The sequence below is a fragment of the Lucilia cuprina genome, chromosome 6 (assembly GCF_022045245.1).
Source record: "Lucilia cuprina isolate Lc7/37 chromosome 6, ASM2204524v1, whole genome shotgun sequence".
Taxonomy (NCBI): Eukaryota; Metazoa; Arthropoda; class Insecta; order Diptera; family Calliphoridae; genus Lucilia; species Lucilia cuprina.
In genome coordinates, this window is record NC_060954.1 from 14,494,138 (window position 1) to 14,522,102 (window position 27,965).

The window sequence follows — 27,965 nt, forward strand, 5'->3', positions numbered from 1 at the left end:
TTTGGAACGAAGAAAACATTTATTATGAACAACAATTAAAATAATACATTTGCCGCCATTTTCTCAATGCCCAGACATTTTTCAATATCTGTAAAAAGAAAAATTTTAACCGGGCATTGAGAATATGGAGCCTTAGATTTCTAATATTATAACTTTGGTACTTAAGAATACAAAAAAAAAACAACTTAATTGATATAACGAACATTAATTTGTAAGCCCTTGATTTATAGATGTTACAAATAAAGCGAAAAATACACTTAATTTTAAAAATTTTAGAACTTAAATATTATGGTCCTTAACTTAGATCTGTAAGTATGATATTATATATATAAGTATGTATGTATATATAGTTTGGAATATTTTGATTTTTAAAATTTACTTTGTATATGTATGTACGTATGTATGTATGTATTTACTCTCATCTAGCAATAGGTATGTATTTAAACATACAAAACAAACATGGCTGAAATGGCAGCTAGGGCCGACAAAAATGTCGAAGCATACAAAATAGCACATGTAGTTTGCATCCAGGCCACTAAAGGACCCATACACAAGGAAACAATTAGCTGGGCAATGAATACAACACTGCTGATAATGGCAACATCGGTGCCAAGTCCACGTTTCTGTTTCAGCGGAATATTTTCACCATTGCGGATGCGGAACTGTAACGATATGTGAGAAAGCACCGGGCATAAGATTTAATCAAATTTTATATATTTTTATACTTACACAATCCTTGGCATGATAATTGGCCACCAAAATATAGGGCATAGTAAAGAGTGTACCATATAAAATACCAGCTGAAGTACTAAACACCAAGACACCCCATTTAGTGGGCCATAAACCCAAGATCAACATACCCACACCATAGTATACAATACCGGCAATATAAACAGCTTTAGTGCCAAACCATTTCATTAGTTTGGTAACCGATAATGAGTAAACGGAACAGGAGAAAGCATAAATGGACATGCCCCAACAGCCAAAACGTACACCAGCTTCATATAAATTGGCAGCATCGGAATTAGGAGGAGCCTTCAAAAAACACACATATTAATTTTATTTAGAACATTATTTAACACTTAAAACTTTAGTTACTTACAGTTGGATCACCATTGAAAACGGCTTCACCCACAAAATCGGTAAAATACAGACAATAGGTTACATGACCCATCCAACAGAATAGATTAGTCAATGCTAGAATTCTCATTGAGGGTGGCATTACGAAAATACTCTTAAGGTATTGTGCCAAGGAAATGGGTTTCTCATCTTCAACATCATCTAGTTCGGGTATAGCTTTAGAGGAATATTGTTGCATTTGCATTTGTCCACCATTGCTGGCATCACCGTTGGTTCCAGCATTACCATTTTGATAACTTCCATTGGCGGTATATTTTTCGTTATTATCAGCCATCTCATTTTCAATAGTTGTGGTCTAAATTAAGAACAGAAAAGGTTTAAGTAAGCGATCTGGGGATTTTACAATTTTGCTAAAGGGGAGATCCCAAAAAAAGTCCATTTGTTTAAAGAAAAAAACGAGTAATCTATGCGATTGACTCTTACTCGTAGAACTATATAATTCTTCTGTATCATTCATGAACGTGATTATCGAAAGGTTTTTAAGCGGGTTTGGATAATTCAAAATTCGAGAGACTGATTAGTTTCTAACAGCAAATCACTTTTGTTGAATGTCTTTAAATCGCTTCAACGACACGACTGTTAAGTGATTTTCTATAAGAGGGAATATCAGGGTCAATTGTGGACCTATACTTAAGAAATTTGCTAGAACGTATTGATATTAAATTTACTTGTACTTGAAGGCGACCTTATATGGGACATAACTCCTAAGTGATTTTCTATTAGAGAGAAATATAAGGGTCAATCGTGGGCCGATACTAAAGAAATTTGGTAGGACGTATTTATATCAAATATACTTGTACTTGTATAAGCGTTAAAGACATTGTCTGACGGCGACCTTATACGGGTCAAAACTGTTGAGTGATTTTCTATAAGATAGAAATATCAGGGTCAATTATGGGCCGATACTGAAGAAATTTGCTAAAACGTATTGAAATATAAGGTTTAATCGTGGGTCGATACTTAATAAATTTTCTAGATCGTATTCATATTATATATATTGAAATATCAGGGTTACTCGTAACCCGATACTTAAGCAATTTGGTAGAACGCATTTATAACAAATATACGTGTACTTGCAACAGCATTAAAGTCATTGTCTGAAGGCGTCCTTATATGTGAGCTACTACAAAAGTGGGCCAGTAATTTCCCCCCTTAGACCCTAAAAGACCATCCTCATAGTTTGGGTGTTGGTTTAATAATATAGAATATGACTTTAAAGGAGATATCCTATTGACCATGACCATGAAAGGTAGTGGAGACCTTTTGCCTTCTATTCTTGGAAAAAATCCCTTCGAAAGAAAAGAGGTCTTAATTCTGACAAATGAAAACTATGGAAATCAGCAGAACTTATTCTGACCTATAGTACACTTGTGGAGAGAAATTGATATAAAAACTAATTTCATCTTGATATGGGATATTAAGTCCATTTCAGCTTAATTTGCTCTTAGGCTCAGATGCATTAAGATACAATTGCTTTGGTGATGGTACTATGTGATTTAGAGGAATCAGGTGAAGTTCATACGACGTAACAGCTTTCGGAATAGTAAAACCAAATGTGGCTTCCGGTAGGTTAGTAGTTATTGTATTAGTCTGGTAGACCGGAAGTGGTGGGATCAATTCTCACCTGAGACACTGTTTAAGGTGCGAACAACAGGTCCGATAAAGGACCTGAGGGTATACTTCTTCGGGTTTGATGTTCAAACTAACAGTCTAACAGTCTTTGGTTCAACAATATCTCAGTCTGCGCTGAAGGTGTAAAAACTGTTAGTTCTATTCTATGCAGAATTGATATCGGTTCTATCGGGGAAAATGGTTTAAGACTCTTCTGGGACAGTCAAAAATATAACTGATCTCAAGTGGTGAGACAATTTATGTTCAAAAGTAGATTTATTTTGTTAATCATGTTAAGGCTATAAACAAGCGTTTGCTGGAAGTTCTTAAAGTAATTTGTTACATATGGAGGACTTTGCCTCGAAAAATGATTTAGGTAGAACATCTAATAGAGGAGATAGAGATGCTTACAAAAATTCCAAACAATTTTTGATGATTTCGAACTATTTTTAATCCATTACAACTGGTGCTCTTGAGTCCAAGAAGAATTGGTGGAATGTAAAGGAATGTGATATTAGAACTCTCGGATAGCTGGCTATAACGAGTATTCACTACTTCGGAAATTGTAATACACTAGGAGGATTTGCACAAAATTGATACGTGATCTTGTGAAAATACGGCTCTATCGAGAGTCCACGACTCCCGAAATCGTTATAGGTGGAAAACCTCAAAAAGGAGTGGAATACTGTCCATTAGAAGTTTTTCAACAAAATTGATACGTGATCTTGTGAAAATACCACGACTCCCGAAATCGTTATAGGTAGAACATCTCAAAAATTTGTGGAATGATTAAAAATACTTCTGAATATTTCACGATGATTTGAAATTATCGGAAATGAGAACAATCAATACAAAACTATTACAATGTTTTGGTTCGGGAGAAACTTCGATATGAAACCATAGCTAAGGGAGAAAAACCTTCAGCCGTTCCATAACAACTTTTAAAAGACAAATACGCGTCATGCGCAGAAGTAGTAAGAGAATAATCATAGATTTAGAGTTTGAATTTGCAAGTGAAATTGGATGGTTAGTCAAGTTCCAGATCGTATTGTGTCGAATATCGATATTGAATGCAAAGCCTGAGATTATATTCCTCATTGTCAGGGCAATTCAGGTAGAAGTGATTGAAAATAATCGAAAACGTTTAGAGTTAAACTCCTTAAAAGAATGGAATGGCTGGCTTCAGGACTAATAATGACCTAATAGAAGTTTGGTGCATTTTTTTCTTATTTTGTTATAAAATCAAAAAGTAAACGGTCATCCCAAATAATGTAAAATTTGAGTATCTGCAAAACCTACCTGATCTATATAAAACACATTCGTATTACACTTCTTCAGTTCCTTTTTAATGGCTGCATCCGATAAGGGTCTCAAAAGTTCATCCTTTTCAATCAATTTCAAAGGAATCTCACGGAAGGTGGTTATAGTAATGAAATAACACACCACAAAGATAATGGTAACCATACCGAATACAGTGGGTATATTACCACCCAAAAATGTACCTAGAATTTGGAAAGAAACAAAAACCAATTAAAATTCTTTATTAATACTAGATAATATCAAAATACAAACATACCAAAAGAAGTCTTTTCCCAATCAATACCACCAATACCATAACCAATAGTACCGCCTATGCCAGCGAATAACGTGAACATGGTCAAGGCCTTGGGTTGATCCTCGGGTATACACATATCGAGTAGATAAGTGCGAGCGGGTGTTTGACAGGTATCAGCATCAAAATCCAATAACACCAAACCGATGATGGTAAGTATGGTGGCATATTTATAGTTGGAAGGAGAAGGACCCTCTTGTTCTGGTGACAATAAGGCTGCTACACTACCCTCGGCTATGCTAAAGTTTGAGGCTATTGTAGCCGAAACATTATAAGTATAACCTTCATCACCCAACAGCAAACCGAATTCTTTGCCATACGGTACTAAAATCAAACCCAAAAGTATACCAAATGATAGCACCGTTATAATGGGTCTACGACGACCCATTTTCAAGTAACAACGATCACTTATGGAACCCAAGAGAGGCGATAGAAAGAAGCCCAATAGAGGTGAAAGACCCCAAGCCATAGTCATGACTTTGTGATCAATGCCAATTTGTAATAGAATCGGTGATACAAACGATGTCTCAGCAGCATAAGCAAACTCTATGGCCATGGCTATGGCCGATAGACGAAACATTTCAAAACGTGTTTTCTTGCGAAAGACATGCGAGTAATCGCGATCTTGATTTTTGGCATGATTCTCACGTTGCTTTAGCATATACTTGATCATGGGATTTTTTGTCGATGACAATTCACCGGCATCAGAACTGGGTGCAACACCAACCATTTTGAAGGCTTTAAATGTCGAAGTGCGTTTGCGGTGAAATAGAAAAAAGTACTAAAACTTCAAGACCGCTTTTAAACAAAACAAAATCTGTAAATAAAATAATAAAATTTTTATAAATTAAAAGTGTTTTATTAAAGGTTTTGTTTTTATATTAAAGGTTTAAACAATTAAAAAGTTGGAAAATTTGTGTGTGAATCGCTAGTATGCCTATATAGATCGTGACATGATATTCCGTATTGTTCTTAAAAATCAATTATAACTTTTCATTCATAATAATTTTCCATTAAAAAAAACACGTTGCTCATGTGCAGTTTATCCCATGAAAATATAAATAAAAAATTAATTTTATTTGCGTGTTTTTTTAACAATTTTTTTAGATGGAAACTTTTTTTATTTTGTTGGAATAAATAATCAATTTAATCGTTGATTTTTAGATGAGCTGTAATTTGTTAATTGTTTAGATTCTTTTGCTAAACTTACACTCAAAAATAGATAGTTAATCATATACTTATAAATACTATTTATTTTGTCTCGTTAATAGTTTTACAACACGAATACATTTATACAATGAATTTTATTTGAATAAAATTTTTATTTAAAAATTTAAATATATTTTCCGCATTAATTTATACTGACGCCAGTTTTTGAGGCTAAATATTATTAATTATTTTCACTAGTCAAATAGTAATATTAACAATATATTTTCTAATTTATGCACATTTAATTATTATTTTATTTGCCCAATTAATTAATTACATAATATAAAGAATAATGTATTGTTTACAAGTTTTATTACCAAATTCAAAGGAGGGAGGAGCAACAAAGTTGTTAATTCATGCTTATATTACCGGAAAATGTTTAAATTTACAGAAAAGTAAATGTTTAAATTAACAGAAAATTTAACAAACTTAAATAGAACTAAAACAAAACTAGAACATACATAGAAGAGAACTAAAACGGAAAAAAGAGAACTAGAACAAAACTAGAACAGAACTAGAACAGAACTAGAACAGAACTAGAACAGAACTAGAACTGAACTAGAACTGAACTAGAACTGAACTAGAACTGAACTAGAATAGAACAAGAAAAGAACTAGAACAGAACTAGAACAGAACTAGAACAGAACTAGAACAGAACTAGAACAGAACTAGAACAGAACTAGAACAGAACTAGAACAGAACTAGAACTAGAACAGAACTAGAACTGAACTAGAACAGAACTAGAACAGAACTAGAACTAGAACAGAACTAGAACTAGAACAGAACTAGAACAGAACTAGAACAGAACTAGAACAGAACTAGAACAGAACTAGAACAGAACTAGAACAGAACTAGAACAGAACTAGAACAGAACTAGAACAGAACTAGAACAGAACTAGAACAGAACTAGAACAGAACTAGAAACAGAACTAGAACAGACTAGAACAGAACTAAAACAGAACTAGAACAGAACTAGAACAGAACTAGAACAGAACTAGAAAGAACTAGAACAGAACTAGAACAGAACTAGAACAGAACTGGAACAGAACTAGAACAGAACTAGAACAGAACTAGAACAGAACTAGAGCAGAACTGGAACAGAACTAGAACAGAACTAGAACATAACTAGAACATAACTAGAACATAACTAGAACAGAACTAGAAAAGAACTAAAACAGAACTGAAACAGAACTAGAACAGAACTAGAACAGAACTAGAACAGAACTAGAACAGAACTAGAACAGAACTAGAACAGAACTAGAACAGAACTAGAACAGAACTAGAACAGAACTAGAACAGAACTAGAACAGAACTAGAACAGAACTAGAACAGAACTAGAACAGAACTAGAACAGAACTAGAACAGAACTAGAACTAGAACAGACCTAGAACTGAACTAGAACTGAACTAGAATTGATCTAGAACTAGAACTGAACTAGAACTAGAAGAGAACTAGAAGAGAACTAGAACAGAACTAGAACAGAACTAGAACAGAACTAGAACAGAACTAGAACAGAACTAGAACAGAACTAGAACAGAACTAGAACAGAACTAGAACAGAACTAGAACAGAACTAGAACAGAACTAGAACTTAACTAGAACTTAACTAGAACTGACCTAGAACTGACCTAGAACTGAACTAGAACTGAACTAGAACTGAACTAGAACTGAACTAGAACTGAACTAGAACTGAACTAGAACTGAACTAGAACTGAACTAGAATTGATCTAGAACTAGAACTGAACTAGAACAGAACAGAACTAGAACAGATCTAGAACAGAACTAGAACAGATCTAGAACAGATCTAGAACAGAACTAGAACAGAACTAGAACAGAACTAGAACAGAACTAGAACAGAACTAGAACAGAACTAGAACAGAACTAGAACAGAACTAAAACAGAACTAGAACAGAACTAGAACAGAACTAGAACAGAACTAGAACAGAACTAGAACAGAACTAGAACAGAACTAGAACAGAACTAGAACAGAACTAGAACAGAACTAGAACAGAACTAGAACAGAAATAGAACAGAACTAGAACAGAACTAGAACAGAACTAGAACAGAACTAGAACAGAACTAGAACAGAACTAGAACATAACTAGAACAGAACAGAACTAGAACAGAACTAGAACAGAACTAGAACAGAACTAGAACTTAACTAGAACAGAACTAGAACAGAACTAGAACAGAACTAGAACAGAACTCGAACAGAACTAGAACAGAACTAGAACTAGAACAAAACTAGAACAGAACTAGAACAGAACTAGAACAGAACTAGAACAGAACTAGAACAGAACTAGAACAGAACTAGAACAGAACTAGAACAGAACTAGAACAGAACTAGAACAGAACTAGAACAGAACTAGAACAGAACTAGAACAGAACTAGAACAGAACTAGAACAGAACTAGAACAGAACTAGAACAGAACTAGAACAGAACTAGAACAGAACTAGAACAGAACTAGAACAGAACTAGAACAGAACTAGAACTGAACTAGAACTGAACTAGAACTGAACTAGAACTGAACTAGAACTGAACTAGAATTGATCTAGAACTAGAACTGAACTAGAACAGAACAGAACAGAACTAGAACAGATCTAGAACAGAACTAGAACAGATCTAGAACAGAACTAGAACAGAACTAGAACAGAACTAGAACAGAACTAGAACAGAACTAGAACAGAACTAGAACAGAACTAGAACAGAACTAGAACAGAATAGAACAGAACTAGAACAGAACTAGAACAGAACTAGAACAGAACTAGAACAGAACTAGAACAGAACTAGAACAGAACTAGAACAGAACTAGAACAGAACTAGAACAGAACTAGAACAGAACTAGAACAGAACTAGAACAGAACTAGAACAGAACTAGAACAGAACTAGAACAGAACTAGAACAGAACTAGAACAGAACTAGAACAGAACTAGAACATAACTAGAACAGAACTAGAACTCAACTAGAATACAACAGAAGTAGAATAGAACAGAACTAGAACAGAACTAGAACACAACTACAACAGAACTAGAACAGAACTCGAACAGAACTAGAACAGAACTAGAACAGAACTAGAACAGAACTAGAACAGAACTAGAACGGAACTAGAACAGAACTAGAACAGAACTAGAACAGAACTAGAACAGAACTAGAACAGAACAGAACTAGAACAGAACTAGACAGAACTAGAACAGAACTAGAACAGAACTCGAACAGAACTAGAACAGAACTAGAACTAGAACAAAACTAGAACAGAACTAGAAAGAACTAGAACAAAACTAGCACAGAACTAGAACAGAACTAGAACATAACTAGAACAGAACTAGAACTAGAACAAAACTAGAACAGAACTAGAACAGAACTAGCACAGAATTAGAACAGAACTAGAACACAACTAGAACAGAACTAGAACACAACTAGAACAGAACTAGCATAAAACTAGAACAGAACTAGAACAGAACTAGAACAGAATTAGAACAAAACTAGAACTAAGCAAGAAATGAACTTGATTTGAACTAGAACTAACTTTTTAACATTATTTTTAATATTTTTCTTAAGTTGTTGTTTTTTTATATTTGAATATCACTTTCATTATCGAAATTTAATAATTATGTACATCAAAAGAAGATTGCCAGATATAGAGCTCGTGAATTCTTTGATAACCGTAATTAAAATATCAAACTTGTTTTATTTTATATTATTTTTTTTTCAACTAAATATTTTTTTTTATAAAAAAAACTAGAATATTTTCTAATTTTCTAAAGCGCAGCAATTAATTAAAACTAGTGCCACCGGAGGCGGTTAAAAATTAACTGAAAGCATATTTATTTGATATTTTATTAATACAACCTCTTCTATTAACAAAATCTTATTATTTGTAATTAATTTCAACATTAAAATAAATTTTGAAAACTTATTAATATGAGCATCAACTAATATAATATAATAGATATAAATTACAATAATTTTCAAAAATACACAAATCCAAATCATAAATACAAAAAAATGAATTTAACACGTTTTTTAGTTCCGCCTGAATGACTAAAATCGTCTAGTAAGTACTACCCGCATATTAAAAAATCAATCATCTGTGGACTCAATTGTGAATTAATATGAAATCAGAAGTTGTCTTAAGTTCTATTACAATCGACAATTTATGAGTTACATGAAGATTATTAATTAGAAAGACAACATGATTTCTAAAATTGCGTAAAAAAATATGTTTTTATAAAATTACAATATTTATTTTAATGTTTTATTAATATTAGCATAAACTTAAATATTTGCTGTAATAACTTATGATAATTAAAATGTAATTCACCAAATTTGTATTTAAATAAATTTTGTAAAAAATTCTATGTATGTTCTGGCTCAACTATTGTTCAGTTCTAGTTCAGTTCAGTTCTAGTTCAGTTCTAGTTCAGTTCTAGTTCAGTTCTAGTTCAGTTCTAGTTCAGTTCTAGTTCAGTTCTAGTTCAGTTCTAGTTCAGTTCTAGTTCAGTTCTAGTTCAGTTCTAGTTCAGTTCTAGTTCAGTTCTAGTTCAGTTCTAGTTCAGTTCTAGTTCAGTTCTAGTTCAGTTCTAGTTCAGTTCTAGTTCAGTTCTAGTTCAGTTCTAGTTCTGTTCTAGTTCAGTTCTAGTTCAGTTCTAGTTCAGCTCTAGTTCAGTTCTAGTTCAGTTCTAGTTCAGTTCTAGTTCAGTTCTAGTTCAGTTCTAGTTCAGTTCTAGTTTAGTTCTAGTTCAGTTCTAGTTCAGTTCTAGATCAGTTCTAGTTCAGTTTTAGTTCAATTCTAGTTCTGTTCTAGTTCAGTTCTAGTTCAGTTCTAGTTCAGTTCTAGTTCAGTTCTAGTTCAGTTCTAGTTCAGTTCTAGTTCAGTTCTAGTTCAGTTCTAGTTCAGTTCTAGTTCAGTTCTAGTTCAGTTCTAGTTCAGTTCTAGTTCAGTTCTAGTTCAGTTCTAGTTCAGTTCTAGTTCAGTTCTAGTTCAGTTCTAGTTCAGTTCTAGTTCAGTTCTAGTTCAGTTCTAGTTCAGTTCTAGTTCAGTTCTAGTTCAGTTCTAGTTCAGTTCTAGTTCAGTTCTAGTTCAGTTCTAGTTCAGTTCTAGTTCAGTTCTAGTAGTCAGTTCTAGTTCAGTTCTAGTTCAGTTCTAGTTCAGTTCTAGTTCAGTTCTAGTTCAGTTCTAGTTCAGTTCTAGTTCAGTTCTAGTTCAGTTCTAGTTCAGTTCTAGTTCAGTTTAGTTCAGTTCTAGTTCAGTTCTAGTTCAGTTCTAGTTCAGTTCTAGTTCAGTTCTAGTTCAGTTCTAGTTCAGTTCTAGTTCAGTTCTAGTTCAGTTCTAGTTCAGTTCTAGTTCAGTTCTAGTTCAGTTCTAGTTCAGTTCTAGTTCAGTTCTAGTTCAGTTCTAGTTCAGTTCTAGTTCAGTTCTAGTTCTGTTCTAGTTCAGTTCTAGTTCAGTTCTAGTTCAGCTCTAGTTCAGTTCTAGTTCAGTTCTAGTTCAGTTCTAGTTCAGTTCTAGTTCAGTTCTAGTTTAGTTCTAGTTCAGTTCTAGTTCAGTTCTAGATCAGTTCTAGTTCAGTTTTAGTTCAATTCTAGTTCTGTTCTAGTTCAGTTCTAGTTCAGTTCTAGTTCAGTTCTAGTTCAGTTCTAGTTCAGTTCTAGTTCAGTTCTAGTTCAGTTCTAGTTCAGTTCTAGTTCAGTTCTAGTTCAGTTCTAGTTCAGTTCTAGTTCAGTTCTAGTTCAGTTCTAGTTCAGTTCTAGTTCAGTTCTAGTTCAGTTCTACTTCAGTTCAGTTCTAGTTCTTTTCTAGTTCTATTCCAGTTCTGTTTTAGTTCTCTTCTAGTTCTGTTCTAGTTCTGTTCTAGTTCTGTTCTAGTTCTTTTCTAGTTCTATTCCAGTTCTGTTTTAGTTCTCTTCTAGTTCTGTTCTAGTTCTGTTCTAGTTCTGTTCTAGTTCTATTCTAGTTCTGTTCTAGTTCTGTTCTAGTTCTGTTCTAGTTCTGTTCTAGTTCTGTTCTAGTTCTGTTCTAGTTCTGTTCTAGTTCTGTTCTAGTTCTGTTCTAGTTCTGTTCTAGTTCTGTTTAGTTCTGTTCTAATCTGTTCTAGTTTGTTCTAGTTCTGTTCTAGTTCTGTTCTAGTTCTGTTCTAGTTCTGTTCTAGTTCTGTTCTAGTTCTGTTCTAGTTCTGTTCTAGTTCTGTTCTAGTTCTGTTCTAGTTCTGTTCTAGTTCTGTTCTAGTTCTGTTCTAGTTCTGTTCTAGTTCTTGTTTAGTTCTGTTCTAGTTCTGTTCTAGTTCTGTTCTAGTTCTGTTCTAGTTTGTTCTAGTTCTGTTCTAGTTCTGTTCTAGTTCTGTTCTAGTTCTGTTCTAGTTCTGTTCTAGTTCTGTTCTAGTTCTGTTCTAGTTCTGTTCTAGTTCTGTTCTAGTTCTGTTCTAGTTCTGTTCTAGTTCTGTTCTAGTTCTGTTCTAGTTCTGTTCTAGTTCTGTTCTAGTTCTGTTCTAGTTCTGTTCTAGTTCAGTTCTACTTCAGTTCTAGTTCAGTTCTAGTTCAGTTCTAGTTCTGTTCTAGTTCAGTTCTAGATCTATTCTAGTTTTGTTCTAGTTCTTTTCTAGTTCTGTTCTTGTTCTAGTTCTGTTCTCTTCTAATCTATTCAAGTCATTTTCTTTGCTGGTTCTTTTTCTGTTCTAGTTCTTCTCTAGTTCTCATCATTTTGTTTTCTAGTTCGCTGTTAATTTTGTTTGAAAATAATGTATAAAGTTTGTTTACTTTCTTTAATCAAAACTATTTTAAATTCTAGAAATCATAATATAGATCATAGAAATAATACATTGAAAATTAAACAGCAACAAAGTCAAAGGTCACACATTTCATAGGTATAATTGCTGCAATTCAATGCAACTGATACAAGAAGACAAAGAACGCACATAAAATTTTAAATAAAAATTAATTTAAATTAAATAAAAATTAATAAATGTATTTTTGTTTTTGCTTTTGTAATTAAAATATGACGATAAGACCAATGACACTAATGTTTAATATAAATAAAATATAATTGAATATTTGAATTTTAAACAAAAGAAAAAATTTACTTACACCACACGCACGTAAAAATTGATTATTTCTTTTAAATAATTTAATAAAATATGAATTTAATTAAATAAAATAGCATTTTAATTAAAAACTCATTAAAACGTTCAACAGTTTAATTAAATAGTTTAAAATATTGTTATTAAACAATTACTATTTAATTACGATAACAAATTGAGCTCTTGATTATTTATTTTGTTATAAATATTTTTATCTATTTTTGTTGTACAATTAAATAATTTTTTAAAATTACTTGTTAAATTATTTAAATTTAAATTTGATGTGATATTTGTAAAACTTTTGTCATTTTTAATAATTTGTTCATTTTCCGCTTTTTCATTGTTTATTAATTAATTAATTAAAAAATATTTTGAAATAATATTTTTTTTATTGTTTCGTATATTGTGGTTTTATTTATGGTTTTTATTAACAATTTATTTTCGTGTTGGTGTATTTATTAAGTGCAGATTTAAAACTCTACAACCATCCGTTACCTTTCACGTTTAAATTTAAACTGAAATCTGTTGAAAACTACAAATATTCAACCGAATTGAAATTTTATACGTAACTTAGAGCTCAATGAGTGTAGAAATTGCAGACCAAAACATTTACAAATGTATGTTTGTTTTTAAAAGTCTACACAAGTAAAGTTTTTAAAAATGCGCTAAAGCCTTTAAGTTTATTTTATAGACATAGTTATGGTCTAGAATAGAGTCTAGATTTTAGGCCAGAATATAGTCTAGTCTCTAGTCTAGTCTATAGTCTAGTCTCTAGTCTAGTCTCTAGTCTAGTCTATAGTCTAGTCTATAGTCTAGTCTATAGTCTAGTCTATAGTCTAGTCTATAGTCTAGTCTATAGTCTAGTCTATAGTCTAGTCTATAGTCTAGTCTATAGTCTAGTCTATAGTCTAGTCTATAGTCTAGTCTATAGTCTAGTCTATAGTCTAGTCTATAGTCTAGTCTATAGTCTAGTCTATAGTCTAGTCTATAGTCTAGTCTATAGTCTAGTCTATAGTCTAGTCTATAGTCTAGTCTATAGTCTAGTCTATAGTCTAGTCTATAGTCTAGTCTATAGTCTAGTCTATAGTCTAGTCTATAGTCTAGTCTATAGTCTAGTCTATAGTCTAGTCTATAGTCTAGTCTATAGTCTAGTCTATAGTCTAGTCTATAGTCTAGTCTATAGTCTAGTCTATAGTCTAGTCTATAGTCTAGTCTAAAGTCTAGTCTATAGTCTAGTCTAAAGTCTTGTCTATAGTCTAGTCTATAGTCTAGTCTATAGTCTAGTCTATAGTCTAGTCTATAGTCTAGTCTATAGTCTAGTCTATAGTCTAGTCTATAGTCTAGTCTATAGTCTAGTCTATAGTCTAGTCTATAGTCTAGTCTATAGTCTAGTCTATAGTCTAGTCTATAGTCTAGTCTATAGTCTAGTCTATAGTCTAGTCTATAGTCTAGTCTATAGTCTAGTCTATATTCTACTCTATAGTCTAGTCTATAGTCTAGTCTATAGTCTAGTCTATAGTCTAGTCTATAGTCTAATCTATAGTCTAGTCTATAGTCTAGTCTATAGTCTAGTCTATAGTCTAGTCTATAGTCTAGTCTATAGTCTAGTCTATAGTCTAGTCTATAGTCTAGTCTATAGTCTAGTCTATAATCTAGTCTATAGTCTAGTCTATAGTCTAGTCTATAGTCTAGTCTATAGTCTAGTCTATAGTCTAGTCTATAGTCTAGTCTATAGTCTAGTCTATAGTCTAGCCTATAGTCTAGTCTATAGTCTAGTCTATAGTCTAGTCTATAGTCTAGTCTATAGTCTAGTCTATAGTCTAGTCTATAGTCTAGTCTATAGTCTAGTCTATAGTCTAGTCTATAGTCTAGTCTATAGTCTAGTCTATAGTCTAGTCTCTATAGTCTAGTCTATAGTCTAGTCTATAGTCTAGTCTATAGTCTAGTCTATAGTCTAGTCTATAGTCTAGTCTATAGTCTAGTCTATAGTCTAGTCTATAGTCTAGTCTATAGTCTAGTCTATAGTCTAGTCTATAGTCTAGTCTATAGTCTAGTCTATAGTCTAGTCTATAGTCTAGTCTATAGTCTAGTCTATAGTCTAGTCTATAGTCTAGTCTATAGTCTAGTCTATAGTCTAGTCTATAGTCTATAGTCTAGTCTATAGTCTAGTCTATAGTCTAGTCTATAGTCTAGTCTATAGTCTAGTCTATAGTCTAGTCTATAGTCTAGTCTATAGTCTAGTCTATAGTCTAGTCTATAGTCTAGTCTATAGTCTAGTCTATAGTCTAGTCTATAGTCTAGTCTATAGTCTAGTCTATAGTCTAGTCTATAGTCTAGTCTATAGTCTAGTCTATAGTCTAGTCTATAGTCTAGTCTATAGTCTAGTCTATAGTCTAGTCTATAGTCTAGTCTATAGTCTAGTCTATAGTCTAGTCTATAGTCTAGTCTATAGTCTAGTCTATAGTCTAGTCTATAGTCTAGTCTATAGTCTAGTCTATAGTCTAGTCTATAGTCTAGTCTATAGTCTAGTCTATAGTCTAGTCTTTGGTCTAGTCTATAGTCTAGTCTATAGTCTAGTCTATAGTCTAGTCTATAGTCTAGTCTATAGTCTAGTCTATAGTCTAATCTATAGTCTAGTCTATAGTCTAGTCTATAGTCTAGTCTATAGTCTAGTCTATAGTCTAGTCTATAGTCTAGTCTATAGTCTAGTCTATAGTCTAGTCTATAGTCTAGTCTATAGTCTAGTCTATAGTCTAGTCTATAGTCTAGTCTATAGTCTAGTCTATAGTCTAGTCTATAGTCTAGTCTATAGTCTAGTCTATAGTCTAGTCTATAGTCTAGTCTATAGTCTTAGTCTATAGCCTAGTCTATAGTCTAGTCTATAATGTAGTCTATAATCTAGTCTATAGTCTAGTCTATAGTCTAGTCTATAGTCTAGTCTATAGTCTAGTCTATAGTCTAGTCTATAGTCTAGTCTATAGTCTAGTCTATAGTCTAGTCTAGTCTATAGTCTAGTTTATAGTCTAGTCTATAGTCTAGTCTATAGTCTAGCCTATAGTCTAGTCTATAGTCTAGCCTATAGTCTAGACTATAGTCTAGTCTATATTCTAGCCTGTAGTCTAGTCTATAGTCTAGTCTGTAGTCTAGCCTATAGTCTAGTCTATAGTCTAGTCTATAGTCTAGTCTATAGTCTAGTCTATAGTCTAGTATATAGTCTAGTATATAGTCTAGTATATAGTCTAGTCTATAGTCTAGTCTATAGTCTAGTCTATAGTCTAGTCTATAGTCTAGTCTATAGTCTAGTCTATAGTCTAGTCTCTATAGTCTAGTCTATAGTCTAGTCTATAGTCTAGTCTATAGTCTAGTCTATAGTCTAGTCTATAGTCTAGTCTATAGTCTAGTCTATAGTCTTGTCTATAGTCTAGTCTATAGTCTAGTCTATAGTCTAGTCTATAGTCTAGTCTATAGTCTAGTGTATAGTCTAGTCTGTAGTCTAGTCTATAGTCTAGTCTATAGTCTAGTCTATAGTCTAGTCTATAGTCTAGTCTATAGTCTAGTCTATAGTCTATAGTCTAATCTATAGTCTAGTCTATAGTCTAGTCTATAGTCTAGTCTATAGTCTAGTCTATAGTCTAGTCTATAGTCTAGTCTATAGTCTAGTCTATAGTCTAGTCTATAGTCTAGTCTATAGTCTAGTCTATAGTCTAGTCTATAGTCTAGTCTATAGTCTAGTCTATAGTCTAGTCTATAGTCTAGTCTAAAGTCTAGTCTATAGTCTAGTCTATAGTCTAGTCTATAGTCTAGTCTATAGTCTAGTCTATAGTCTAGTCTATAGTCTAGTCTATAGTCTAGTCTATAGTCTAGTCTATAGTCTAGTCTATAGTCTAGTCTATAGTCTAGTCTATAGTCTAGTCTATAGTCTAGTCTATAGTCTAGTCTATAGTCTAGTCTATAGTCTAGTCTATAGTCTAGTCTATAGTCTAGTCTATAGTCTAGTCTATAGTCTAGTCTATAGTCTAGTCTATATTCTAGTCTATAGTCTAGTCTATAGTCTAGTCTATAGTCTAGTCTATAGTCTAGTCTATAGTCTAGTCTATAGTCTAGTCTATAGTCCAGTCTATAGTCTAGTCTATAGTCTATAGTCTAGTCTATAGTCTAGTATATAGTCTAGTCTATAGTCTAGTCTATAGTCTAGTATATAGTCTAGTCTATAGTCTAGTCCGTAGTCTAGTCTAGTCTGTAGTCTAGTCTATAGTCTAGTCTATAGTCTAGTCTATAGTCTAGTCTATAGTCTAGTCTATAGTCTAGTCTATAGTCTAGTCTATAGTCTAGTCTATAGTCTAGTCTATAGTCTAGTCTATAGTCTAGTCTATAGTCTAGTCTATAGTCTAGTCTATAGTCTAGTCTATAGTCTAATCTATAGTCTAGTCTATAGTCTAGTCTATAGTCTAGTCTATAGTCTAGTCTATAGTCTAGTCTATAGTCTAGTCTATAGTCTAGTCTATAGTCTAGTCTATAGTCTAGTCTATAGTCTAGTCTATAGTCTAGTCTGTAGTCTAGTCTATAGTCTAGTCTATAGTCTAGTCTATAGTCTAGTCTATAGTCTAGTCTATAGTCTAGTCTATAGTCTAGTCTATAGTCTAGTCTATAGTCTAGTCTATAGTCTAGTCTATAGTCTAGTCTATAGTCTAGTCTATAGTCTAGTCTATAGTCTAGTCTATACTCTAGTCTATAGTCTAGTCTAGTCTATACTCTAGTCTATAGTCTAGTCTATAGTCTAGTCTATAGTTTAGTCTATAGTCTAGTCTATAGTCTAGCCTGTAGTCTAGTCTATAGTTTAGTCTATATTCTAGTCTAACGTCTAGTCCATAGTCTAGTCTATAGTCTAGACTATAGTCTAGTATGTACTCTATTCTGCAGTCTAGTCTGTAGTCTATTCTGTAGTCTAGTCTACAGTATAGTCTATCATCTTCTCTTGTCAATAATCTAGTCTACATCCCAGACAGAAATCTAGTCAATAAATGAGGTAGTTTTTGGGAACATTTATACATTAGTATATAGGCAAGACTAAAGACCCGTCTCTATAAGCCAAACTGTAGCATATTCTATAGACCAGGTCATGAATGTAGGGTCTCAACCAGTCAACATAATTATTGTTTATGCAAAAGAAGATTGATATGCAAAATACTACAAGATCATAAAATTTATATGACATCTTTAAAACAATAAAATTTAAATAAAATTGCATTTTAATTTGTCAATAAATATGTATCTTATTTACGGTGGCGAATTAAAGGCCTAAAGATAAAGTAAAAAGCGGCATAAAATCGAAGAGAAAAAAATCACGAATTATGCAAAATTTATATCAATTTAACCTTAATATACATAAATAAAGAAACATACATATTTTTGCTTTATAATTTTTTTTTTCGAAATTGTTGTTGTTTTTTTGTGGTTATTCCAATTTAGTAGGTCAATAAAAAAAATATGACGATTTTTTTATTTTGCTTTATTTTTTTTTGTTATTGATTACAGCTTTATGTAAGCAATTCTGCATTAATTATGTCTCGAACATACTCGGTCGTAATCTATAGACTCCGCTATAGATTTAACTATAACCTTAACTATTGATTAGAATATTGTCATGACTTTGGACTCGACTATAGAGTAAGTTATATTCTCGGATATAGACTCGTCTATAGTCTCGGATATAGACTCGTCTATAGTCTCAACTATAGACTCGACAATAATCTTCATTATTGTATCAACTATAGACTCAACTATAGATTCGAGTGATGACTCGACTATAGTCTTAGTAACATACTTGGATTAAGTCCATACACGACTACAGACTCAACTGATTTCAACATTAAAATGTGTAACGGGAATTATGTATTTCATATTTTTACCCAAATTTCGTATAGATTTAAAACACTGTGTCTTATTATATATGCAACATCTACTAAATCTATATCATATATTAAGTAAATTTACTAACTAAATGCCAATGCATTGACAAATCATTGTCGTATTAAACAGTAGTTGTTAAACAAAAATATTTAACAAGTTGTTCTTAATCATGGTCAAGTGTGTGGTAGTGCTAAATAGCTATAGGCGGTACCAATAGTTGGTAGACAACCGACTTGCATTGTAATTGTTGTCCCAATTAATTAGTACGTAAAAAAAGATGTATTCTTTTGTTATTTACTTTAAAGTTTTTTCTTCTTTTTCATTATTTATTATTTTCTTTTTTATTCTAACCTAAATATATAATAATAAAGAATCAATTCAGTAACAGCGATTATCATATTATTTATGGGTATTTTTTATTATTGCTCATATGTAGCTCATATTATGGTCATTTAAATTATAAAACGAATGTATTGATAATGGATGACATTATCTTTGAAAATAAATATTTAGTCGAATGCAAATTGGAATTTTAGATTGCAAAAGTACAATGGCATTTAATGAAAGTTAACAAACAAATGCAATAGACTTTTTATTGTTTAAACAGTCCTGATATTGTACGGATAATGGAGCCATTAGAAAACGAAAGACTAGGATATAAAATCGTCTCGTAACTTTACTATAGACCATATAGAGCCGAATACACACTATACTATAGTATTAACTCTAGACTTAACTACAGTCCCGATGTTTAACTCTTATGGTCTCAGCTAAAGACTATACAATGGACATAATACTAGTCTCACTTATAATCTCGCCATTTGACTTCAATATATAGAAGCCTGGGACTTAACTGTAGTATCTAGTATATACTCGACTGCAGTCTTGCATACAAACTGGAAAACAGTTTATATTCTTTTGTAGACTAAGTAAATAGTATCCAAAAAGGACTAGTCTAGCAATCGATAAAATTATATGCTTTAGTCACTACTAGATACTCTTGACAATAGACTTAAAAGCAGACTCGTATATAGACTGGTCCATGGACTCGACTATAGACCCAACCATAAACTAGACTATAGACTATATTATTGACTAGACTACAAAATAAACTATACATAAGACCAGACGATAAACTAAACATATCTAGACTTAACTAGACCATAAAATACTCAATAGTATGGACCTAAGACACTACAGTCAAGACTTAAGACAAGATTATAGACTAGACTATAGACTAAACTATAGAATAGACAACTTAATAGACTATAGACTAGAGTACAGACTAGGCTATAGACTAGACTATACACCAGACTATAGACTAGACTATAGAATAGACTGTAGACTAGACTGTAGACTAGACTGTAGACTAGACTAAAGACTAGACTAAAGACTAGACTATAGACTAGACTATAGACTAGACTATAAACTAGACTATAAACTAGACTATAGACTAGACTGTAGACTAGACTATAGACTAGACTATAGACTAGACTATAGACTAGACTATAGACTAGTCTATAGACTAGACTATAGACCAGACTATAGACCAGACTATAGACTAGACTATAGACTAGACTATAGACTAGACTATAGACTAGACTATAGACTAGACTATAGACTAGACTATAGACTAGACTATAGACTAAACTATAGACTAAACTATAGACTAGACTATAGACTAGACTATAGACTAGACCATAGACTAGACTATAGACTTGACTATAGACTAGACTATAGACTAGACTATAGACTAGACTATAGACTAGACTATAGACTAGACTATAGACTAGACTATAGACTAGACTATAGACTAGACTATAGACTAGACTATAGACTAGACTATAGACTAGACTATAGACTAGACTATAGACTAGACTGTAGACAAGACTATAGACTAGACTATAGACTAGACTATAGACTAGACTATAGACTAGACTATAGACTAGACTACAGACTAGACTATAGACTAGACTATAGACTAGACTATAGACTAGACTATAGACTAGACTATAGACTAGACTATAGACTAGACTATAGACTAGACTATAGACTAGACTATAGACTAGACTATAGACTAGACTATAGACTAGACTATAGACTAGACTATAGACTAGACTATAGACTAGACTATAGACTAGACTATAGACTAGACTATAGACTAGACTATAGACTAGACTATAGACTAGACTATAGACTAGACTATAGACTAGACTAGAGACTAGACTATAGACTAGACTATAGACTAGACTATAGACTAGACTATAGACTAGACTATAGACTAGACTATAGACTAGACTATAGACTAGACTATAGACTAGACTATAGACTAGACTATAGACTAGACTATAGACTAGACTATAGACTAGACTATAGACTAGACTATGACTAGACTATAGACTAGACTATAGACTAGACTATAGACTAGACTATAAACTAGACTATAGACTAGACTATAGACTAGACTATAGACTAGACTATAGACTAGACTATAGACTAGACTATAGACTAGACTATAGACTAGACTATAGACTAGACTATAGACTAGACTATAGACTAGACTATAGACTAGACTATAGACTAGACTATAGACTAGACTAGACTATAGACTAGACTATAGACTAGACTATAGACTAGACTATAGACTAGACTATAGACTAGACTATAGACTAGACTATAGACTAGACTATAGACTAGACTATAGACTAGACTATAGACTAGACTATAGACTAGACTATAGACTAGACTATAGACTAGACTATAGACTAGACTATAGACTAGACTATAGACTAGACTATAGACTAGACTATAGACTAGACTATAGACTAGACTATAGACTAGACTATAGACTAGACTATAGACTAGACTATAGACTAGACTATAGACTAGACTATAGACTAGACTATAGACTAGACTATAGACTAGACTATAGACTAGACTATAGACTAGACTATAGACTAGACTATAGACTAGACTATAGACTAGACTATAGACTAGACTATAGACTAGACTATAGACTAGACTATATACTAGACTATAGACTAGACTATAGACTAGACTATAGACTAGACTATAGACTAGACTATAGACTAGACTATAGACTAGACTATAGACTAGACTATAGACTAGACTATAGACTAGACTATAGACTAGACTATAGACTAGACTATAGACTAGACTAGACTATAGACTAGACTATAGACTAGACTATAGACTAGACTATAGACTAGACTATAGACTAGACTATAGACTAGACTATAGACTAGACTATAGACTAGACTATAGACTAGACTATAGACTAGACTATAGACTAGACTATAGACTAGACTATAGACTAGACTATAGACTAGACTATAGACTAGACTATAGACTAGACTATAGACTAGACTATAGACTAGACTATAGACTAGACTATAGACTAGACTATAGACTAGACTATAGACTAGACTATAGACTAGACTATAGACTAGAATATAGACTAGACTATAGACTAGACTATAGAGTAGACTATAGAGTAGACTATAGACTAGACTATAGACTAGACTATAGACTAGACTATAGACTAGACTATAGACTAGACTATAGACTAGACTATAGACTAGACTATAGACTAGACTATAGACTAGACTATAGACTAGACTATATACTAGACTATAGACTAGACTATAGACTAGACTATAGACTAGACTATAGACTAGACTATAGACTAGACTATAGACTAGACTATAGACTAGACTATAGACTAGACTATAGACTAGACTATAGACTAGACTATAGACTAGACTATAGACTAGACTATAGACTAGACTATAGACTAGACTAGACTAGACTAGACTAGACTAGACTAGACTATAGACTAGACTAGACTATAGACTAGACTAGACTATAGACTAGACTATAGACTAGACTATAGACTAGACTATAGACTAGACTATAGACTAGACTATAGACTAGACTATAGACTAGACTATAGACTAGACTATAGACTAGACTATAGACTAGACTATAGACTAGACTATAGACTAGACTATAGACTAGACTATAGACTAGACTATAGACTAGACTATAGACTAGACTATAGACTAGACTATAGACTGACATATAGACTAGACTATAGACTAGACTATAGACTAGACTATAGACTAGACTATAGACTAGACTATAGACTAGACTATAGACTAGACTATAGACTAGACTATAGACTAGACTATAGACTAGACTATAGACTAGACTATAGACTAGACTAGACTAGACTAGACTAGACTAGACTATAGACTATAGACTATAGACTGGACTAGACTATAGACTAGACTATAGACTAGACTATAGACTAGACTATAGACTAGACTATAGACTAGACTATAGACTAGACTATAGACTAGACTATAGACTAGACTATAGACTAGGCTATAGACTAGACTATAGACTAGACTATAGACTAGACTATAGACTAGACTATAGACTAGACTATAGACTAGACTATAGACTAGACTATAGACTAGACTATAGACTAGACTATAGACTAGACTATAGACTAGACTAGTCTCGTTCTCGACTTAAATATAGATTTTATACTCGACTATAGATTCGTTACATTGCATTTTATATAATGCCTTACACCTAATTACACCTAATAACAAATTTAGACGTAGGACGTTCTACAATTATTATCGTGAATTGATTAACAACAAATTAAAAATGTTAATGCTAATATGGATATCTTTGAAAAAACAACGTTTAATAACCGACTATAATAAAAACCGACTATAATACTAGACTAGACTATAGACTAGACTATAGACTAGACTATAGACTAGACTATAGACTAGACTATAGACTAGACTATAGACTAGACTATAGACTAGACTATAGACTAGACTATAGACTAGACTATAGACTAGACTATAGACTAGACTATAGAACTAGACTATAGACTAGACTATAGACTAGACTATAGACTAGACTATAGACTAGACTATAGACTAGACTATAGACTAGACTATAGACTAGACTATAGACTAGACTATAGACTAGACTATAGACTAGACTATAGACTAGACTATAGACTAGACTATAGACTAGACTATAGACTAGACTATAGACTAGACTATAGACTAGACTATAGACTAGACTATAGACTAGACTATAGACTAGACTATAGACTAGACTATAGACTAGACTATAGACTAGACTATAGACTAGACTATAGACTAGACTATAGACTAGACTATAGACTAGACTATAGACTAGACTATAGACTAGACTATAGACTAGACTATAGACTAGACTATAGACTAGACTATAGACTAGACTATAAGACTAGACTATAGACTAGACTATAGACTAGACTATAGACTAGACTAGACTATAGACTAGACTATAGACTAGACTATAGACTAGACTAGACTAGACTATAGACTAGACTATAGACTAGACTATAGACTAGACTATAGACTAGACTATAGACTAGAATATAGACTAGACTATAGACTAGACTATAGACTAGACTATAGACTAGACTATAGACTAGACTATAGACTAGACTATAGACTAGACTATAGACTAGACTATAGACTAGACTATAGACTAGACTATAGACTAGACTATAGACTAGACTATAGACTAGACTATAGACTAGACTATAGACTAGACTATAGACTAGACTATAGACTAGACTATAGACTAGACTATAGACTAGACTATAGACTAGACTATAGACTAGACTATAGACTAGACTATAGACTAGACTATAGACTAGACTATCGACTAGACTATAGACTAGACTATAGACTAGACTATAGACTAGACTATAGACTAGACTATAGACTAGACTATAGACTAGACTAGACTAGACTAGACTAGACTAGACTAGACTAGGACTAGACTAGACTATAGACTAGACTAGACTATAGACTAGACTAGACTATAGACTAGACTAGACTATAGACTAGACTAGACTATAGACTAGACTATAGACTAGACTATAGACTAGACTATAGACTAGACTATAGACTAGACTATAGACTAGACTATAGACTAGACTATAGACTCTAGACCTATAGAGACTATAGACTAGACTATAGACTAGACTATAGACTAGACTATAGACTAGACTATAGACTAGACTATAGACTAGACTATAGACTAGACTATAGACTAGACTATAGACTAGAACTATAGACTAGACTATAGACTAGACTATAGACATAGACTATAGACTAGACTATAGACTAGACTATAGACTAGACCCCTAGACTATAGACTAGACTAGACTAGACTAGACTGACTAGACTATAGACTATAGACTATAGACTGGACTAGACTATAGACTGAGACTATAGACTAGACTATAGACTAGACTATAGACTAGACTATAGACTAGACTATAGACTAGACTATAGACTAGACTATAGACTAGGCTATAGACTAGACTATAGACTAGACTATAGACTAGACTATAGACTAGACTATAGACTAGACTATAGACTAGACTATAGACTAGACTATAGACTAGACTATAGACTAGACTATAGACTAGACTATAGACTAGACTATAGACTAGACTAGTCTCGTTCTCGACTTAAATATAGATTTTATACTCGACTATAGATTCGTTACATTGCATTTTGTATAATGCCTTACACCTAATTACACCTAATAACAAATTTAGACGTAGGACGTTCTACAATTATTATCGTGAATTGATTAACAACAAATTAAAAATGTTAATGCTAATATGGATATCTTTGAAAAAACAACGTTTAACTGCATTTCGAAAGAAATCTATTTGTTTTTAAACATTTAGAATTTTATTTTATCAAAATAGTTTTCTGCATGTGTACTTAAAAGTGTAAATTTATACATTTTTGATTTGAAATACTTATAGATAATACCGACTATTGATAAATCCATTCATTATTAAGTATATTAATACTTAAGTATGTGTTAGTAGAGGTGCTTGACTACTTTATAAGTACATATTATAGATGTGATTAAAAACTGTGACGGTTATGGGTGGAAAACATAAGTGTCACTTGGAAATCCTACAAAGTTATCATTGCAGATGTAAAGATGTATTAAAAATAGTTAGGAATAAAGACTTGACTTTAAACTGGAGTAGACAGATTAGGCTATGATCTACACTATAGTCTAGATGGTTGCCTGGACTATAGTCTGGTATAAACTGTGTTAAGTCACGAATATAGATTTGAGTATGTTCGAATTAAAAGTCCAATCTGTGGTTAAGACTATTGTGCAGTAAGTATATAGTTGAGACTACAATGATTTGTCTAAAAAGTCGTCCAACCTTTAGTCTGGTCTAAAGGTGGGTTTGATACCCATCTGAGGCACACTACTAACAAACAAACTAACTAACTAACTAACTAACTAACTAACTAACTAACTAACTAACTAACTAACTAACTAACTAACTAACTAACTAACTAATTAACTAACTAACTAACTAACTAACTAACTAACTAACTAACTAACTAACTAACTAACTAACTTACTAACTAACTAACTATCTAACTAACTAATTAACTAACTAACTAACTAACTAATTATCTAACTAACTATCTATTTATCTAACTAACTAACTAACTATCTATGGTTATAGTCTCGACTATAAACTTCAAATTATTTCCGATTATAGTTTTGACTAAAGTCACAATTATAGACTGGTCTATAGTCTTGATTATAGACTAGACTATAGTCCATACTATAGGTTTGACTGGACTGTAATCTGTCCCATTGACTGAGCTATAATAGTCCATACTGGACTATTATATTGATTATAGACTGGATTAAGGTCTCGAATATATTGATTACGGTTTCGATAGATTGGTATGACTATAGACTGGACTATTATCTTCGATTATGAATTTTAGACTGGGCTATAGTCTCTCTTATAGATTGCACAATAGTTTAGACTATAGGTTCGACCGGATAGACCGGATTATGGTATAGAATATAGACTGGACTATTATCTCGATTAATGACTAGAATATAGTTTGGACTATAGACTAGACTATTATCTCGTTTGTAGACTGGACTTATATATCGTCTTTAGACAGGACCATAGTCTCCACTACAGACTGGACTATCATCTCAACTATAGAGTGGATTATAATATCGACTACAGACTGGACTTTTATCTCGACTATAGGCGGGACTATAATTATAACATCGACTATAATCTTCACTATTGTTTCGAATATAGATTGGACCCTCTTCTATATGTATAGGAAATTTTTTGGAACAATTCACGATTTTCATTAAGAATTTCATTTTAAGACTTTTTATTGTAAAAATTTTTACACAATTTTTCAATACACAATCGATATCGTATCGTTGTATGTCTTAGAAATGCTTTAAATAAATTTTTATTAAGAATTTCATTTCTATTTTTAATTTTTCAATACACAATAGATATCGTATGGTTGTATGTCATAAAAATGCTGCAAATAGTTTTTTTTTTAATTAAAATAAAAAATTACCACATACTACGATACAACCCTACGACAACGATTATGAATTGTACTAATAATAATTCAATCAAATAACTTACCTTGTTATAAACTCCAAATTATTTATTCTTTTTTGTTCTCTTTGCAGCAATATAAATTTAATTTTATAATTTTCGGTTTAGATCTTATTTTGTTTCACTAAATGATTTTCTTTCAAAAACCACTAAACAACAATTTCACTTTCAGTTTTCGTTTCCGTTTCTTGTTTCTAATTAGAAAATATCGTAATTTTTCTTTTGTAACGGTAATAAAGTCAAATGTCTATTTAATAAAGTTTTTCTCTTGCACAAATTATTAAACATGTAAAATAATTCCAATTTTTTCAATTTCAAACGTAAACTATTATTTGAAAATTGTAGCGTTTTTAAGGCAATTTTTCGATGAGAAGTTGTAGAAAATTTTAATCTCATAACTTTTCCCATACAGGTAGGTTGTGCGAGCAAATGTTAAAAATTTAAATAATTGTTTTCGTTGTTGTTGGAAGAGTTTTTTTCTTTTTTTTTAGTTGTAGTTGATTTGTTTCTCTTTTTTATTGAATAATTTTTGTTTTAAATATTTAGGCTAAATTTCTGACATGACCCACACGTCCGACACTAACGTTATTACCAAATTTTAAATTATACATTTATTTTTTCAAGTTTACAACACTTGAAGATTTATATGCAAGAAATTAAAATTACTCTTTTTTCCTAAAAATGTTGATCAATTATGACAATTTTGCTGCTTTAATTATTTATTTGAATTTGGAATTTCCTTTGTAAGACGCGCCAATTATTATCGTTAATGATTTTCTTTTAGTGTTACTGATCACTGGAACCGTTCTCAATTTTTTTTTTTTTTAGTACTCGTATTAGTGAGGTGTCTAAGTGACTGATTTTCCAT

At 32.1% G+C, this 27,965-nt stretch overlaps 1 protein-coding gene across 2 annotated transcripts; it reads right to left on the reverse strand.

Annotated features, from left to right (window-relative positions):
* LOC111689662 (proton-associated sugar transporter A) lies at nt 1-27,965 on the reverse strand. Of its 2 annotated transcripts, none has more exons than XM_046954441.1 (6): nt 27,125-27,965; nt 4,328-5,180; nt 4,051-4,253; nt 1,103-1,435; nt 730-1,035; nt 1-662 (listed from the first exon to the last, which is right to left on the reverse strand). In XM_046954441.1, the coding sequence occupies exons 2-6, from the start codon at nt 5,091-5,093 to the stop codon at nt 441-443; spliced, it is 1,830 nt and encodes a 609-aa protein (XP_046810397.1). In that variant the 5' UTR covers nt 5,094-5,180; nt 27,125-27,965; the 3' UTR covers nt 1-440. The 2 variants fall into 2 exon arrangements, with proteins under 2 accessions (XP_046810397.1, XP_046810398.1); XM_046954442.1 differs by lacking the exon at nt 27,125-27,965 and adding an exon at nt 12,653-12,694.

Excerpts from the sequence above, each read along its gene's own strand:
- LOC111689662 (XM_046954441.1), bottom strand. The coding sequence starts at position 5,093 with ATGGTTGGTGTTGCACCCAGTTCTGATGCCGGTGAATTGTCATCGACA. Across the intron at positions 4,254-4,327 it reads TTGGGAAAAGACTTCTTTTG|GTACATTTTTGGGTGGTAAT; the intron begins GTATGTTTGTAT and ends TCCAAATTCTAG. Across the intron at positions 663-729 it reads ATTATCATGCCAAGGATTGT|TTCCGCATCCGCAATGGTGA; the intron begins GTAAGTATAAAA and ends ATATCGTTACAG.